At 35.4% G+C, this 16,077-nt stretch overlaps 1 protein-coding gene across 4 annotated transcripts in view; it reads left to right on the top strand.

Annotated features, from left to right (window-relative positions):
• Window positions 1-16,077, top strand: part of LOC110095905 (GPI ethanolamine phosphate transferase 2-like) — a gene marked incomplete at its 5' end in the record, with an annotated part of 20,157 nt that extends 4,080 nt beyond the window's left edge. The window contains 7 exon segments of one of the 4 annotated variants that reach the window (XM_020821611.2): window positions 2,512-2,608; window positions 5,718-5,949; window positions 6,043-6,136; window positions 6,246-7,292; window positions 14,242-14,334; window positions 14,455-14,738; window positions 15,697-16,077. In XM_020821611.2, the coding sequence (XP_020677270.2) occupies window positions 2,512-2,608; window positions 5,718-5,949; window positions 6,043-6,136; window positions 6,246-7,292; window positions 14,242-14,334; window positions 14,455-14,738; window positions 15,697-15,823 (1,974 nt within the window). 4 annotated transcript variants of the gene reach the window in all.

The raw sequence follows: 16,077 nt of genomic DNA, 5'->3' as shown, positions 1-16,077 counted from the left end.
GGGGGAGATTTACTAATAGTAAAGATCTTCCAAAGTAAGAAAACAAACTTATAGACACCTTCAACCAATAAAACCGAGCAGCAGAGCTCAAGTATGACCTATTGAGATAAAACTTATGAAAAAGCATGAGTCAAATATTAGAGATAGGACTCAGGATTGAGTATGGGAAAAACAATATCTAAGGCTTCGTTTGGGACGGCTTTCTTACTACTTCTTAAAACAATTTTTACTATAAAATTAAAATTTTTACAGTAAAAAAAACAGTCCCAAAGAAGCATAAGTCAACATAAGAATATGAAGTAGTAGAGATATTCCCCAGGTTGCCAAAAAGCAGATAATGGTTGCCGCGAAGATCATCCAAGAGGCAGCAAAATAGATGTATACCATGCCTCACCGTCCTCTCATGCCAACAGGGAATGTTAGTTAAACCAAAAGACAAGAAAAGTCCAAGTCCCGTTGACATCAGATTAACCAAAACTTTGAAAGATGAGCAGTGCAGCCTAAATCCAAACGAAACCAGGACAAGTCAAAAATGCTTGCCAACCACCGGCAAAACAGCCACCAAAGCCCATCATAAGAGCCCAACTAACATAAATGAAAATTGAGAAGAGAGAAGCAACAAAAATAGTCACAGTCAGGCAATAAGAGAGCTCACAAGTTCCACATGTTTCCACCCAGCAAGCTGATGTCGAATAACTTTTTTAATTTTAAAGCAAACAGTAGTGATGCTGTCAAAATTTGTACCAAACCTCCTTGCATTTCTCTCTCTCTCTAGATGTGATATAGAGACGAGAAATGACTAAATAATAAAACTATTTTTGGACTGTGAAGATGCTCTATGCCAGAAATGTACTCAAATACTTTTAGTAAATTTGATCTCATGAGAAAGGGGCAAATTATTCTCTGCGGAGTCCGGATGTCATCCAAAGGTAAATAAATATGTGTCATGTCACTTCAAAAGTGTACCGCGCTCAGTATCAAACACGGTACCAAGCAGTACCGAGCTTCGATACACCCGGTACCGCTCTCTGTACCAAGCGGTACTGGACGGTTCTCCCGTCCGGTGTCCGCACAGAATAATCTCTCTGAAGCTCATCCCAGGAATCAGATTAGATAAAGTTTTAAAGTAGTCACATGTAATTACAAAAATTGCGAAGAGGTAGAACTTGAATATTTCTCTGAAAGAGATTATTAACAATTTTTAGTTCTCCAGCCAAAGCCAACCAGGTATAAGATGAATAGCTAAGTGCATAATGTCTATGCTACCAAAATTTATAGCAAGAAACTTGCTGCCAATCTAGGAAAAAATTACACAAAAATTCTTTAGACTTGGGTTGCTCAGAATCAAGCCAAATCAGAGGAACGACCGAAGATTCCTTAATAGAAATAGCTTTGATAGCTTGTTGAACATGGGTAGGGAATTGGGAAAGAAGGTTTCAAGCATTAGAAATGCTGATATTATTAATATTAGCATATGATACTACAACGAACACACCAAACAAGCAGAATAAAAGTTAGGACCAACTAAATCCTTTTTTTTTTCACATAGAAACACATAATTTTGAGCATATACGTGAAAAGGTTGGAGTAGCTCCAGTAGAAGATAAGATTAGAGAGAGTCGCCTTAGATGGTTTGGTCACATAAAATGGCGGCCTTCCAATGACCCGATTAGGAGAGTAGAGGTATTAGATTTGACTTATGTTAAGAAAGGTAAAGGCAGTCCTAAAAAGACTTGGTTAGAAAATATTAGGAATGACCTTTCTTTATTAGATTTAAACGAGAATTTGACCTTTAATAGGACACAATGGAGAAAAAGGATTCATGTAGCCGACCCCACGTAGTGGGATAAAGGCTTGATGTTGTTGTTGTGGCTTGTTGAATTCTTATAAAAGGATGTGTGAATCCTCAAGTAGTCGTATGGAGATTAAATCTCATTGAACCATGATTCTAGATATTTCATTTATCAACAACTTTTACACGACTGTAGGCACTATTTATTATTGTTAGGCCTTATCACAAATAAAAAAAAATCCTTAATCTTATAAAGTCAATATCTACCTACACCAAAATGAAGAATGACACATGAACAATTAAACTTACATAACTAAAGAAAAGTCGATAGAAAACTTCACGCTTATGCTATATTCATCAATGACAGCAAACTAAATGCGGCCATCCTATGCACATCACATATGCTTTTGTATCTAAATAAATCAGTCAAGTCTTTTCATCGGTTGTTTATAGCGACAACTATTAGTAAGTAAAAGAAAAAGGAAATCAACTGCTGAAAAATTGATCAAAACTTAGCCAATTGAATTTGGATTTGCTTGGTTTATGGTTTTATTTTATGTGCTGGGATTAGTGCCTGTTATTTTTTTAGGACGTGCATCTGGTTTAGAGGTCCAGAAACTTTTCATCATTCTACTGCATCTTTCAACAAAAGTGACCAAAGGCATAATTGTAATGTGACAACTAATTTCTTATGTATGAACTTTATCGATCTTGGTCAGGTGGATGTTGCGCCGACTTTGGCCCTTCTATTTGGTGTTCCAATTCCAAAGAACAATGTTGGAGTATTGCTCATAGAAGCTTTTAATTCTTTTACAGGTTTTCTTTTATCATATTAATTTCTCCTTCCGTTCAAAGTGCAAGGTTAGGCTTTTAAAAACAAGAGTCAGACCAGCCAAACTTTTCAAGATCATTAAAACTAGAGAATATGTTTTTTTTATGAATTTAGATATCATTTCTTCGTACAGAAAAAAAATACTAGATGAATGGTTCCAATGTTATGTTAATAGTTTGCGTCTCCATTTTGTTTAGTCTTTCAATAAGGTTCAAATTAAATGCACGTTTATTTGATATTTAGAGCACATTAAATTTTTTGGTAGGTGAGAAACATATATATAGTTTACCTTCTTATATTGGTTCAATATTGATGCAATCAAAAATTTGGGGAGGGACCCAAATTTTTGATCACAAAAAAGAAACTCTTTCTAGAGAATAAAAGATTACAAGAACTCACAAAATTTTTTCTTCTCCCAACTTTCTTCACTAATCCCACAACCTCAAACATCCTTAAAATGTATTCACTGTGTTGATTTTAGTAAATGGCATGAAAGCTATGTCTATCCCTGTTTGAATGCGACATTACACGCGCAATTAAAGAAAGTTAATTTTTTTTTTAAAAAAGCTCATCTAATTTGATAAAAATATATAAGAAAATATATGATAGATTGCTCTAAGGTTTTAGGCTTGCATAGTATCTAGATTCATTAATTTAAGAACCACATCCAAAAGTCCAGTGGCGGAGCCAGAAATTTTGTTCAGGGGGTGCCCTAACGAAAGCCGTGCTCGAGATCGTGACTCGTGAATCGCGAGAGAGGAGTAAAAGGGAAAACAAACTATTGATGCTTTTCATGTGTCCAAAAAATAATGTTGGTGGCTTCTATGGATTAATAAATAACTTTAAAAGGAAAAATTACAAAAATTATAGCAGGTTTTCTCGTTGACGAATTTGTTGCTCTTTTAAGCCACTAAAACAATCAACTTTAAGTCCATTTAGGCTTTCAGTTTTATCTTTAGCTAAATCAATAATACACAATATATATTTGGTTGGGTGCGCTGTCATGAGTGCGCGGCGGCCGCAACATTTTCATTATGCAAATAGAGCTAGGAAAAACAAAATCATTCACAATAATTAATTAGATCATTAGCAGTGCAAAAATAATTCAATAATTGGATGATAATTTAATATTTAATAATTATTATTAGATGATCATTTTTTTACGGCTGAAGCATTGCACGTCCAGTAAAGCATTGCATGTCCAGTAAAAGGTGGTTCTAAGCTATTTTTTTTTTTAGAAGGGGCACGTGCCCCCCCTTGCCCCCCCTTCCCTCCGCCCATGTCCAAAACTGTAGCAATCAGATTCATAGTTTAGATTGATTTTTTTTAGTCAATGTTTTAAATGAACGTGATTAATCATTGGACCTTATGTAAAGTTCTAGAGAAATATAATTTGAAAAGAAATATGGAGCAGAAGCGGGACGCGTAGGGGCTTCATAAGTGCGAGCATATGTGATCGTAGCATATATATTGGTATTGGAGAGGTGTTGGGAGCTGATGTGGTGTGTGGCAGGGGATTCGAGCGAGAGGGTTTGTTGGTGAGGAGTGGGGTGGTGGAGACCAGCTTGTAATAAATAGGAACCCTTTGTTGATATCATATTTGATGGAAAAAAAAGGTTTGGTTATCTCATAATAAAATCGGTGCCTATATATAGGAAAATATAAATGATAAAATGAGAAATAATTAATTGTAGGAATATTCTCAAATAAGAGAATTAGAAACATTGTCAAGACATTTTGTAATCATTAACTTTATAATCAGTACATCTCTATGATAATATCTTCCTTTAGTTTCTCACTAAAGTATGCATTCACACGTCATTCCTAATTTAATAAGGGCTAACTTACCTGACTTAGCACAACTCCAATTTCAATATCGAATGCATCACAACAAGCATCAAACACCTAATTAAAATCAGACAACTTAAGCTTATGTGCATTTGCAAGTTTTCTTTGATCTCAATAAAAATATAAGAAGTGCATTTAGTCCATCTAAATATCACCTTCTTCAAATAATTAGTAAATGGAACTAGGATGATACTAAACCCTTTTGTAATCGTCTAGGAAAAGTAGTCAAACTGTAAAAACCCTGAATATAATGCATATTAGTAGATTTTGGAAAATCATTAATCACTTTGGTCTTATCAAAATAATAAACAATTCATCTACAGATACATAAAATATTAAAAAATCACAAAGGAAGCATAATAAAACTTATCTTCTTTTCCTAATTGCAAAACCCCAAATGCTCTCTTATGATGCATCAAATGATCATCTTGAAAAAAAAAAAGATCATCTTCAATCTTTCTGTAAATTAAAATATCACCAAATAAACAATAAGAAAATTTCGAAGAAAAGGTCAGAAGTAATGGTTCATAATCCTCATGCAAGTACTGGACAAAAAGACCAACGCTTGAATATTGTTAATAAATATATGATTATTTAAAAGCATCAACTATATGTTTTAGTTTCATTAATGATGAGTCATAATTTTTCAACTGTTCAGCTGTAGCAATAACTGAACATATTCTCTTGAAAAAGCTCTTTTTTTTTCCGTTGAGTATAATGAGCCTGTGTAGCATATTTGAAAATAGAGGAAGTAATGTCATAAATGACCTCAGTATGGTTGAATCAGAATTTATTACACTCTTTAGGAGACAACATATAGAAAAAAGATACCAATGTAGAGATCTAGAGTCTATTTGAGGCAGCTTTCTCACCTCTATGTTTGTGAGACTGCTGTCACATCTTCGTTTGGTTATTATTTTCTTATTGTTTTTCGGAAAAAAATTGTGGCAGGAAGTTACTTTCTATAACCAGGTTTGGTAGTGTGGTAGCTTTCAGAATTCAGATAGCTGTTATTTGACTTTGTCAAGAAAGAAAATATTTATGATGGCTACGTCAGCTTTAAAAAAAATTTGCTTTCTCCATAATTTTATGACTACTTTTATAAAAAGTTGCGGCCACTCCAAATGGACCTTAATCAGTACTGGTTAATTGAATTCCTCTTTTTTGATTTTATACCTTTTGTTGATTTTTTTTCTAATTATATTAAACTACATGATGTTACATCAGTTGATTTTCTTATTACAGACGAGCATAAATTGCGGGCCTTAGAACTGAATTCCTGGCAATTGCTACGATTGCTGCAAGTGCATTTGCCTCATTTACTTTGCCGAGATCTGAGAGAAGGTGCTAGTGGTGGCCAAGTTGTGCAATCTAATGAATACTTTGATAATATCGAAGAGAAGTTGCATCATTTGTACTCAAAAGCTATGGCTGCTCATACTCTTTGGAAACTTAGTGAGCGTGACTCCAGTGGGAGGTATGACAAGACATCTCTCTTTCAATAATCATGAATAAATTTTCATTGTAATCGGCCTTTTTGGTATCTTAGAATTCCTTTTTTTGCTTGCAGATCAGAGAATAGCACCAACTCGTATAATGCTGTTGCATCATATTATGATTTTTTAAGATATGGGAGCGAGTGGTTGTCACATAGAGCAACTGATGTAATTTTCTGTGTCTACTTTTTCTGAGTTTTCTACGATTCTATAAACTTTTTATGCTCTTATTCTGACCTATATTAGAATGAAATGAATTGGGCTTAAATTTGTGCAGAAACCTATCAAGTTGATTTTGTCTGGCGTTGTCCTTTTGCTGTTGTCATCTGTTTTATTGTTTTACCTTCTGTTACTCCAATTCAAAGACCATGGTACCGAAAGAAAATTTGGTTCAGCCTTGAAAAACTGTAGCTGCGTCTGGCATTTGGATGAGACTTTCGTTTCCGTTGGAACATTTCTTCATATTTTCAGTCTTGGTGCAAGCTCCATGGTGGAGGAAGAGCAATACACATGGCACTTCTTGTCATCTACTATGTGTTTGATCCTTTTCTACATGACCATGCTATCTTTTCTCAAGGAGCAACAGACGGTTTCAGTTGAAATGAAGAAAGACGGAAAGCTTGATTTGCATCAGTCGCAGATAACTCATACTAGTGTTGCCAAATATACCGCCCGTGTGATTTTGATGAAACCATTGCACACTTATTTCCGGATATATTCTTTACTGATTGTTCTGATCTGTGGAAGGATTCTGCGGGGTTGGCACCAAGGAGGTGTAAACTGGGCGCATCTTCCTGATATATCAAAGTGGCTTGAGCAAACCAGTTCTTCCTGCATGAAGGCCTTTGAGATAACATCTTTACTCTTGGTCATGATGCTAAGCTTGTTTGCCCTTAGTTTACTAAAATCAAGGACTAGATATGTTCTTATAGCTTCTTTTGGCATTGTAGTGTTGGGATTTCTAGTTCTACTGCATATCATTGAGAATCAGCCAGTAAATCGTTCCACTTCAATTGCTCAGATATTTTATTTCAATTTTGGTATTTTAGTGTTTGGAACATTCATACTTTCACCTTGGATATTACCTCTTAATTTTCAAGAACACTCAGATTCTCATTCCAGTGCTGTGAAAACTGATGGTGTTTTAATGGGAATACAAGACTCACTTTACGTGGTTGGAGTAATCTATGCCTCATCCTGGTGTATTTTACAGCTTCTTCTGCAACAGCCAGTTAATGCTATCCCTATGTTGCTGATTTTTGTGCAAACAATGGCCTGCATAATTTATTTTTCAGCTAGCGGACATCACCGGCAATTGGTTGAGGTTGGGTTAGATTTCTCTCTCCTTCCCTTTCTCTCTCCCTCACTTTATGTTGACTTTTTCTGCCATGCAAGCCGAATCAAACTAAAAATTGGCTAATGTAACTGATAGGAAGTGCTTGCAGAAATTTAAAAAAAGTTTTGGCTGAAATTTTATTTCAACAATTTTAGAAAACCAATGATAAGAAAATCAGGAGTAGAGTCCACAAGAATACTTTTTTATTGAAAGTTTTATGAAAGAAAAGACAAGGTACAAGTGGATCTTCAATTGGAGAGGAAGATCTGGCTATCCCAATTGGAAAATCACCTAATTAAAGCAAACTATAAACAACAAATACCCAAACAGCCCTCCCCCAATTCCCTCATATTTCCTAATTATTTCCTCCCAAATCAGCCCTCAAATCAGCTCCCAAATTTATCCTCTTCAATTAGGAAATATTTCCTAATTAATCCCCTCCAAATTTGCACCCAAATAAGCCCCCAAATATGCCCTCTTTAATTAAGAAATATTTCCTAATTAATCACCTCTAAATCAGCTCCCAAAGTAGCCCTCTTTAATTAGAAAATGTTTCATAATTAATCCCCTCTAAATCAGCCCTCAATATCTTCTCTTCAATGAGGAAACATCTCCTAATTAATCCCCTTTGATTAAGAACCTTCCTAAACAGCTCCCTCTTGATTGAAAAACTTTTTAATTCCCTCCCAATTAAATTGGCTGGCCCATCAATATTCCCCTCCCAAAGTGCCACCTTGTCCTCAAGGTAAAATGAAGGAAAATGTTGCTGAAGCTTTTGACTAATAACACTTGACTAAAGAATAAACTATCACTGGTTTAAATGATCCCTGCCTCCAACATCTCTTTAATCAATCTCTCGATCTTATCCTTCTGGAGTTGGGGAGAACGGTACGGACAAACACTGATATATGAAACCTCTTCCTTCAAAATGATAGCATGCTTTTGTTCCCGCGGGGCTAGAAACCCCCTGAACTGGTTGAAACACCTCTTGATATTGCTGTAGGAGTGGTTGAACCATGTTTGGTATCTTCTCATCCTTCCAAACTCTGCAGTTCCACCAAAAATCCCACTCCTTCCCCCTTTCCCCTCCTTGGAAGTGGCTCAAAAGGTGGCATCTCCTCTTCTTCCTCCAAAATTTCTACCTCCCCATCCGCTCTCTTGGGTCGGCCCTTGAGCAACTTCTTCAACATCGTCACAAGGACGGAAAATTTTTTTATCGATCTTCTCATAGAAGGCTGAAATTTGACTTTTGAATTCTAAAAATTGAGTTTGAAGATCCAAAATTTTAGATTTCAATTGTTTGATTTCTCCCTCCAACACTTATACCTTTCTTCTTGCCATGGGTACCAAGATCTAGGCTCTAACAGCAAAAAACAACAACTTAGATGCAAATTTGGCCTCCAAACATAAAAAAAAAAGATCAAAGAGGAAAACGCGATAGAAATCAACGAGGAAGACTTCTATTTTAGCCTAGGAAACTTCTCTGATACCAATTTGATAGGAAGTACTTGCAAAAATTAGGAAAAGCTTTGGTTGAAATTTGATTTCAGCAATTTCAAAAAGCCAACGATTAGAAAACCAGGAATTGAACACACACGAATACTTTTTTATTGAAAGTTTGATGAAAGAAAAGATAAGATGCAAGTGGATATTCAATTGGAGAGGAAGACCCGACTCTCCCAGATCTCTATCCACCAGCTAGAGCTCAAATATCCTAAGAACAATTTAATTTCAGCAAACATCACATACCCCTAACCTTAGGAAAATCACTTACTTAAAGCAAACAATAAACAATAAATACCCAAATAGCTCTCCCTTAATTTCCTCCTATTTTTTAATTATTTTCCTCCCAAATCAGCCCTCAAATTAGCCCCCAAATCTACCCTCTTCAATTAGGAAACATCTCCTAATTAATCCCCTCCAAATCAACCACCAAATTTGCCCTTTTCCATTAAGAAATATTTCCTAATGAATTCCCTCCAAATCAGCCATCTTCAATTAGGAAATATTTTCTAATTAATCCCCTCTAAATCAGCCCCCAAATATGCTCTCTTCAATTAGGAAACACTTGTAATTAATCTCTTTTGATTAAGAACCTTCCTAAACAACTCCCTTATGACTAGAAAACTTTCTAATTCCCTCTCAACGAAATTGGCCATCCGTCAATACCCCCTCCCAAAGTGTCAACTTGTCCTCAAGGTGGAACCAAGGAAACTGTTGCTGAAGCACTGGACTAATAGCACTAGACTAAAAGATGGACTGTCATTGGTCTGAATGATCCCTACCTACAACATCTTTATGATCAATCTCTTAATCTCATCATTCTGGATTTGGGGAGAATGGTATGGACGAACACTGATATGTGAAACTCCTTCCTTCAAAATGATGGCATGCTCGTGTTCCCGCGGAGGAGGCAACCCTTGAATTGGCTAGAACACCTCTCGATATTGCTGTAGGAGATGTTGAACCATGTATGGTATCTTCTCCCCCTCTTCTTCTCCTTCCAAACTCTACAGCTCCACAAAAAAATCCCTCTCCTCCCCCCTTTCTCTTCCTTGGAATTGTTCCAAAGTTGGCATGTACTCTTTTTCCTCCAAAATTTTCACCTCCCCATCCTCTCTTTTGGGTTGGCGCTCGAGCAACTTCTTCAACATTTTCTCCAAGATGGAAAATTTTACATTGATCTTCTCATGGACGGCTGAAGTTTGACTTTTGAAATAAAAAAATTGAGTTTGGAGATCCAAAATTTTAGATTTTAAGCCATGGGTACCAAGATCTAGTCTCTAACAACAAAAAAACAACTTAGATGCAAATTTGGCCTCCGAAAACAAAAAACAAGATCGAAGAAGAAAACATAGTAGAAATCAAAGAAGAAGACTTCTATTTTAGCCCAGGAAACTACTATGATAGTAATTTGAAAGGAAATGCTTGCAGAAATTTAGCAAAAGCTTTGACTGAAATCTATTTTCTACAATTTCAAAAAACCAATGACTAGAAAATCAGGAATTCTTTTTTATTGAAAGTTTTATGAAATAAAAGACAAGATGCAAGTGGATCTTCAATTGGAGAGGAATATTCGGCTCTCTCAAATCTATAGCCACCGGCTAGAGCCCAAACACCCTAGGAACAATTTAATTTCAGCAAACGTCACATACCACTAACCCTAGGAAAATCACTTACTTAAAGCAAACAATAAAAAACAAATACCCAAATAGCCCTCCCCCAATTCCCTCATATTTTCATAATTATTTTCCTCCCAAATCCACCCTAAAATCAACCCCAAAATCTACTCTCTTTAATTAGAAAACATTTCCTAATTAATCCCCTCCAAATCAGCCTCCAAATCTGCCCTTTTCAATTAAGAAATATTTCATAATTAATCCCCTTCCAAAGTAGCTCCTAAATCAGTCATCTTCAATTAAAAAATATTTTCTAATTAATCCCCACTAAATCAGCCCCAAATATGCTCTCTTCCATTAGGAAACATGTTCTAATTAATTTCCTTTGATTAAGAACCTTCATACAGCTCCCTCTTGGTTAGGAAACTTTCTAATTCCCTCTCATTCAAATCGGCCAGTCCATCAATAACCTAATATATTATCCTTTAGTAACGATTATTTCAATATGCAAATAGTTTCTTCTGACTGTAGTACATTGTATATTGACATTAAATGCCATTGAAAGAAGATGTTTACTTCATTTCTTGTATCCTTCATTTGATTTCCACTGACTACAATAGCATTTCCAACATGATATACTAAGAAAATATTGCTGGACTTCGTTGTTAAATGTTGTGATGCATTTGTGCTGGACATGCTTCTGCTATCCACTTCAGTTAGTTAAAGCGTTTTACCTTTAACAGAAGAAGTGATGCATACGAGGGCATTTGCTTAATTCATATTCAATATTGACTGGAAAAGATACGAGAATCTTTAGGGAAGTGCATTATCACTTTGAGTTACCTTTCCTTTTTTTGGGAATTCATGTTTCTTTGATTCTGCAACGCTGATGATAGCTTATGGGAAAATAACCTTTATTTTTCCCATTTTCATACCGTTAAAGCTTCAGTCCTTTGAAGGTAACTTGGGTTGGTCTGCCCCATGATATGATTTTATTTCGGGTAATTGGCAGTACCTAATTTCGACATTATTATTTCCCTAAAAAGAAAAAAAAAAAGAAGATCAATATAAAAAACACAGATTTTATATAGGTTCTCTCAATTGATGGTTGCATTATGTTGCTATACTGTAGATTTTATTATGATTTGATTATAGAAAATTGCAATCCTATTTCCTTTCATACGAACTTAAAGACGGTGCACCCCACCCACACTTCATAAAAAAAATTATGGCAGTCAAGGCTAAATTTTAAAAATCACCTGAATAAAAAAAAACATAAATACTGGTTAAAAGTGAAATGACCTACAAATGACATGACTTAGGCTGGTGATTCTCATGACTAAGGCTTGGTTTGGAACGGCTTTTTTACTGCTTCTTAAAACAGTTTTTTAGTACAAAAGTTGAAAACGAAACCTAATTTTGCTTACATATATAGGGTAAAATATTAGGATCTACAACATAACAGTGAAATAGGACTTGGGCTGGTGAGTAGTAGTAAAATTGATTTTTTTTTAAAATTAATTTGTGATGAGGACATCAGAGATCAGCGGCTACGATCTGAAGTTTATTTTTTTTTTATATGTTTTATGTACTAGTTTATTTTATATTTCTGTTTTTCTCATTTTACCCCTAGGGGTGGTCATGTGGCATTGTAGCCCGAAGGGCATTTTAGTCATTGTTTCTTTTCTTTTCATGAGGCCTATTTATAGGCTAGTTCTCTTGTATTATGGGTTAATAATGAATATGAATAAAAATTTCAGCTTTATTGTTCTTGATCTCTTTGTGAGTTCTTGAGAGGAAAAAACCTAAAAGAGGGTCACACATCACCCGTCAATCACCTGTAGATTTCGGGACTCGCGGTTAGTACTCGTGGTATTTTCTTATCGTCTCTTTCTTTCCCCTACATCCGGTCAGTTTTTCTTCCCCAAACACCCGCTAGCCACTTCAAGTCCTCAAGCCATCAGTCAACCTCAACAAGAACCCTTCCACTTAACTCACACCCCTTCCTCAGCCAAACGCCACCCAAACCCCAAACCCTAACAGCTGGCCTTCCCCTCCCATGGATCCAAAATTGATTGTCTTACCTCTTTCCAAAAGTGGAGCTTGAAGATTTAGGAGGGAAATCCAACTCAAAATACTCAAAATCTGATTTTGAATTCTTTCCTAAATTGACATAATCCATATTAGAAAAGTGCTCAATTCGTGAATCTAAGTTACCTAGCCCAAGCCCAAGCCCTTGGTTGCCGGCTTGAAGCCTCCACCTGCCGGCCCCTTGCTCCACCACCTAAAGCCGCTGGCCACATTCTTCTCCCCCACAATAGTCGCCGGCCACATAATTCTCTCCAAACTTTTGAATTCGAATCCACCATAAATGCTTTCTTAATTTAGCCCCACTAATTTAGGATGAGAATTAAATTCAAATTCAAAATATTTGAGTTTCAAAACTCTTCTTAAATTCTCCTCCTTTAATTTAGGAAAACCCCCCAATTAACCTAAATCTGAAATTAATTTCAGATTTAAGTATTCAATCCCCTTAATTGCTTGGGCCCACCTCCTTCATGCCTAACCCCTCTCTCTGTCCTCTCTTCTTGGCCGGCCCCTTCCCCCCTCTCTCTAATTAATTAGGCCTCATAAATTAATGATCTAATTAATTCAATCTCATCCCCACTTTCCCTCCTAATTCCCACTCGTTTCAAATTCAAATTTCAAGGAAATTACTCTCTAATTACTCACTAGATATGAAATTATTTTCAGATTTAACACTTTTTTCTTCTTCCCCTTTGCTTGGCCGAACCTACCCAATCACTTACCCCTCTCACTCTCTACTTTCTCTCTTAGACAATCATGCATGGCCAACCTGGATGTTGATCATGGGTTCGTAGAGGATTCTCTGGACCAGACCGTTATTCTCCGATCTCCATTCTTCGATTTCAATTTGGACGTCGACGACTCCGTGGAAAGCTACATTGAACGCATCATCTTCACGTTGACACCGTCAATTGAGGAACACCTTCCAACCGGATTGTGGATGATCGTGGGACGTCAACCAATCCATCCGTCGCCGGCTACCTTCGGTGAACTCTTTCCCTCACTCTTTATTTTCCTCGTTACTTTCAATTGTGGAATTTAATTGATTAACTAAGATTTGTGTTATTCCTCCACTAAAGCCTAGTAAATTATAGAGTTGTGTGAGGGATCCTTAATAGTATTAATCTCATTGTTAGTCTAGGGATTTCTTGTTGAAACTTTCCATGTATGCAATGTTAGACTAATTGATTGTTTTACGGTCTTAACTCCTACACATGTGATTTAGCCTAAGCTTATGTCACCGCACTTTGTGTTTTATATTGTCGTTCAAAATCAATATAAAGATATAATTATTGTGCTCTAAATATTAAGCGTGCAAATTCCTTAATCTAATCATCCTTGCATGTTTGGTTTCACATCAATTTGCTTGACACTCTTTAGAACATTAAGTATGTCCTTTGGCAATAAACAAGTAATGATTATCATGTTGAGGAATTAAGGCCCAGTGGCTGTGAAATGGCTATATGCTAAATTTTGGCCATTTTGCTGAAAAAATTATGTATGCAGTGAGAAGAATCCAATGGTTTACATCTGTTTTTCACAATTTTTATACAAAACTAGTAAGTTTAGTGTTTTAATGTTGCCTTTAGATTTGTTATACCTGACCAACTTTTTTCATCATCTGTGTAATATCTATGTGATCATGATGACATGCTTTTACAGTTAGCTTTTGTTGCATTTACTGTTTGCAGTTCTGTAATATTTAGCCTGTTCTATTTCATCATCCACAGGTTGCTGCCGTGTACTTCTTAGGAATGGCCGGCCATTTTTATCTGGGAAATAGCAATACTTTAGCTACTATCGATGTTGCTGGAGCTTTCATAGTAAGCGACCTCAATTTATTTTCAATTTTAAGCGGCGGTCAATTTGTGGCTATTTTCTCTAAAAGTGATTTTCATCTCAAGCTATGATTTTGATCACTGTGCATCCTCTACCATGGCCAGGGCATCTCAAGCTACTCAATAATATTTCCAAGCGTACTGATGTTCATTATAACCTTTTCATCTCCAATTTTATCGTATCTAAGCATGTTGGTGTGCATTTCTACAAAGGACATTGTTTCTCTTTCCCTGCATGAGAGACCCGACCTAAGCCAGCTACTCAACCTAATGATTGCTTTTCCTTGTTTGCTTCCCTTGGTCCTTAACTCTGCTGTTTTGACGACATTCACCCTTATATTGTTGGTTATGAGAAACCATTTGTTTGTTTGGAGCGTATTCTCTCCCAAGTAAGTTGGTAACTTCTCTTTTGAGAACTAATGCAATTTTTCCTTTGTAGAATTATGCTTGTGAGCTATATAATTGCTAATTGAAGATTAGATTTTGATAAATATCCAATTTAATCTCAGAGTTTCGCATTGCCCCATTTTAGTCTCTCAACTATTAGAAATTGAGCTAATTTAGTCCAAGAGCCTAAAATAAGAGTTAAAGTTAACTCCAAAATTAAATATGAAGGATATTTTAGGTATTACAAGTGAATATGAGATTATATTGCTTTCATTAATGTATTTTATTTATTCACCTTTTATTATGTACCAGATTAACTATATACTATAATTTATTAAATGATAAAATTGAGTAATGTAAGCAATGTAATATCATATTCACTTGTAATACTTAAAATACTCTATATAATTAAATTTGGAATTAACTTTAACTTTTATCTTAGGCTCTGGAATTAAATTGACTCAATTTTTAATAGTTGAGGGATTAAAATGGGACAATGCGAAACTCTTGGACTAAATTGCACATTTATCAATAGTCGGAGGATTATTTTAAACTTTTACTATAATATATCCATAGAATGGTATATCTAAGATTGAATTTGCATTTATTTTTTCTAAGAATGCATCATTTACATATATTAAGCTCACTACCCTATAGACTGTACCTCAATACTAGGCTACAGAATGATGAAATGTTTACATTGAAAGCTAACAATAGGATATAAAGAAACTTTGAGCTCAAGAACTTGCATTTCTACCGGCCATCAGCTGTATTAATTGATTCTATTTAGTGGAATCAGAACCTGCAATTTATGAGTTCTAGATTTGTAGTCTTTTGATACCTTTGGTTATAGAGTTATTGGTTTGATGTTATTTGATTTCTTTTTTCACATTCTTCTTCTATATTTCCTGTATGGAAGTCCTGTAACTTGCTAAAAATTAGAAACTTTAATGGTTGCAGGTATCTCTATGTTTGTGCTGGAACAGTTAGTGTTTACATTGGGTTATATGTGGTTACAGTCACAGTGGTCTATACCTGCACTGTATTCTTTTTCAGGGCAAAGCTGCTTAAATTTGGAAATTCGTAGCATCCAAACAGTTGCAGCACTACAGCAATTTTGAATACATAATGTTTTTTCACTTATTATAGCATTGCATGCCTTTTTTTATATACATTGGATGGACTGGAGGAAAATCAAGCAGCTATTTAATCCTAGTCAGTACAAAGTTTTCTATTTTCTCATTTAAATTGCAAATTGGATTTAATAATGTTGAATTGTAATCTATGCTGTGCCAATAATATCAAAAGATGTAGGTATCATAGATCCCAATTTTATTATCA

Source organism: Dendrobium catenatum, unplaced genomic scaffold, assembly GCF_001605985.2.
Source record: "Dendrobium catenatum unplaced genomic scaffold, ASM160598v2 fragScaff_scaffold_1176, whole genome shotgun sequence".
Taxonomy (NCBI): domain Eukaryota; kingdom Viridiplantae; phylum Streptophyta; class Magnoliopsida; order Asparagales; family Orchidaceae; genus Dendrobium; species Dendrobium catenatum.
The sequence above is the reverse complement of the archived record's forward strand: the minus strand, read 5'-3'. Positions and strand labels throughout refer to the sequence as shown.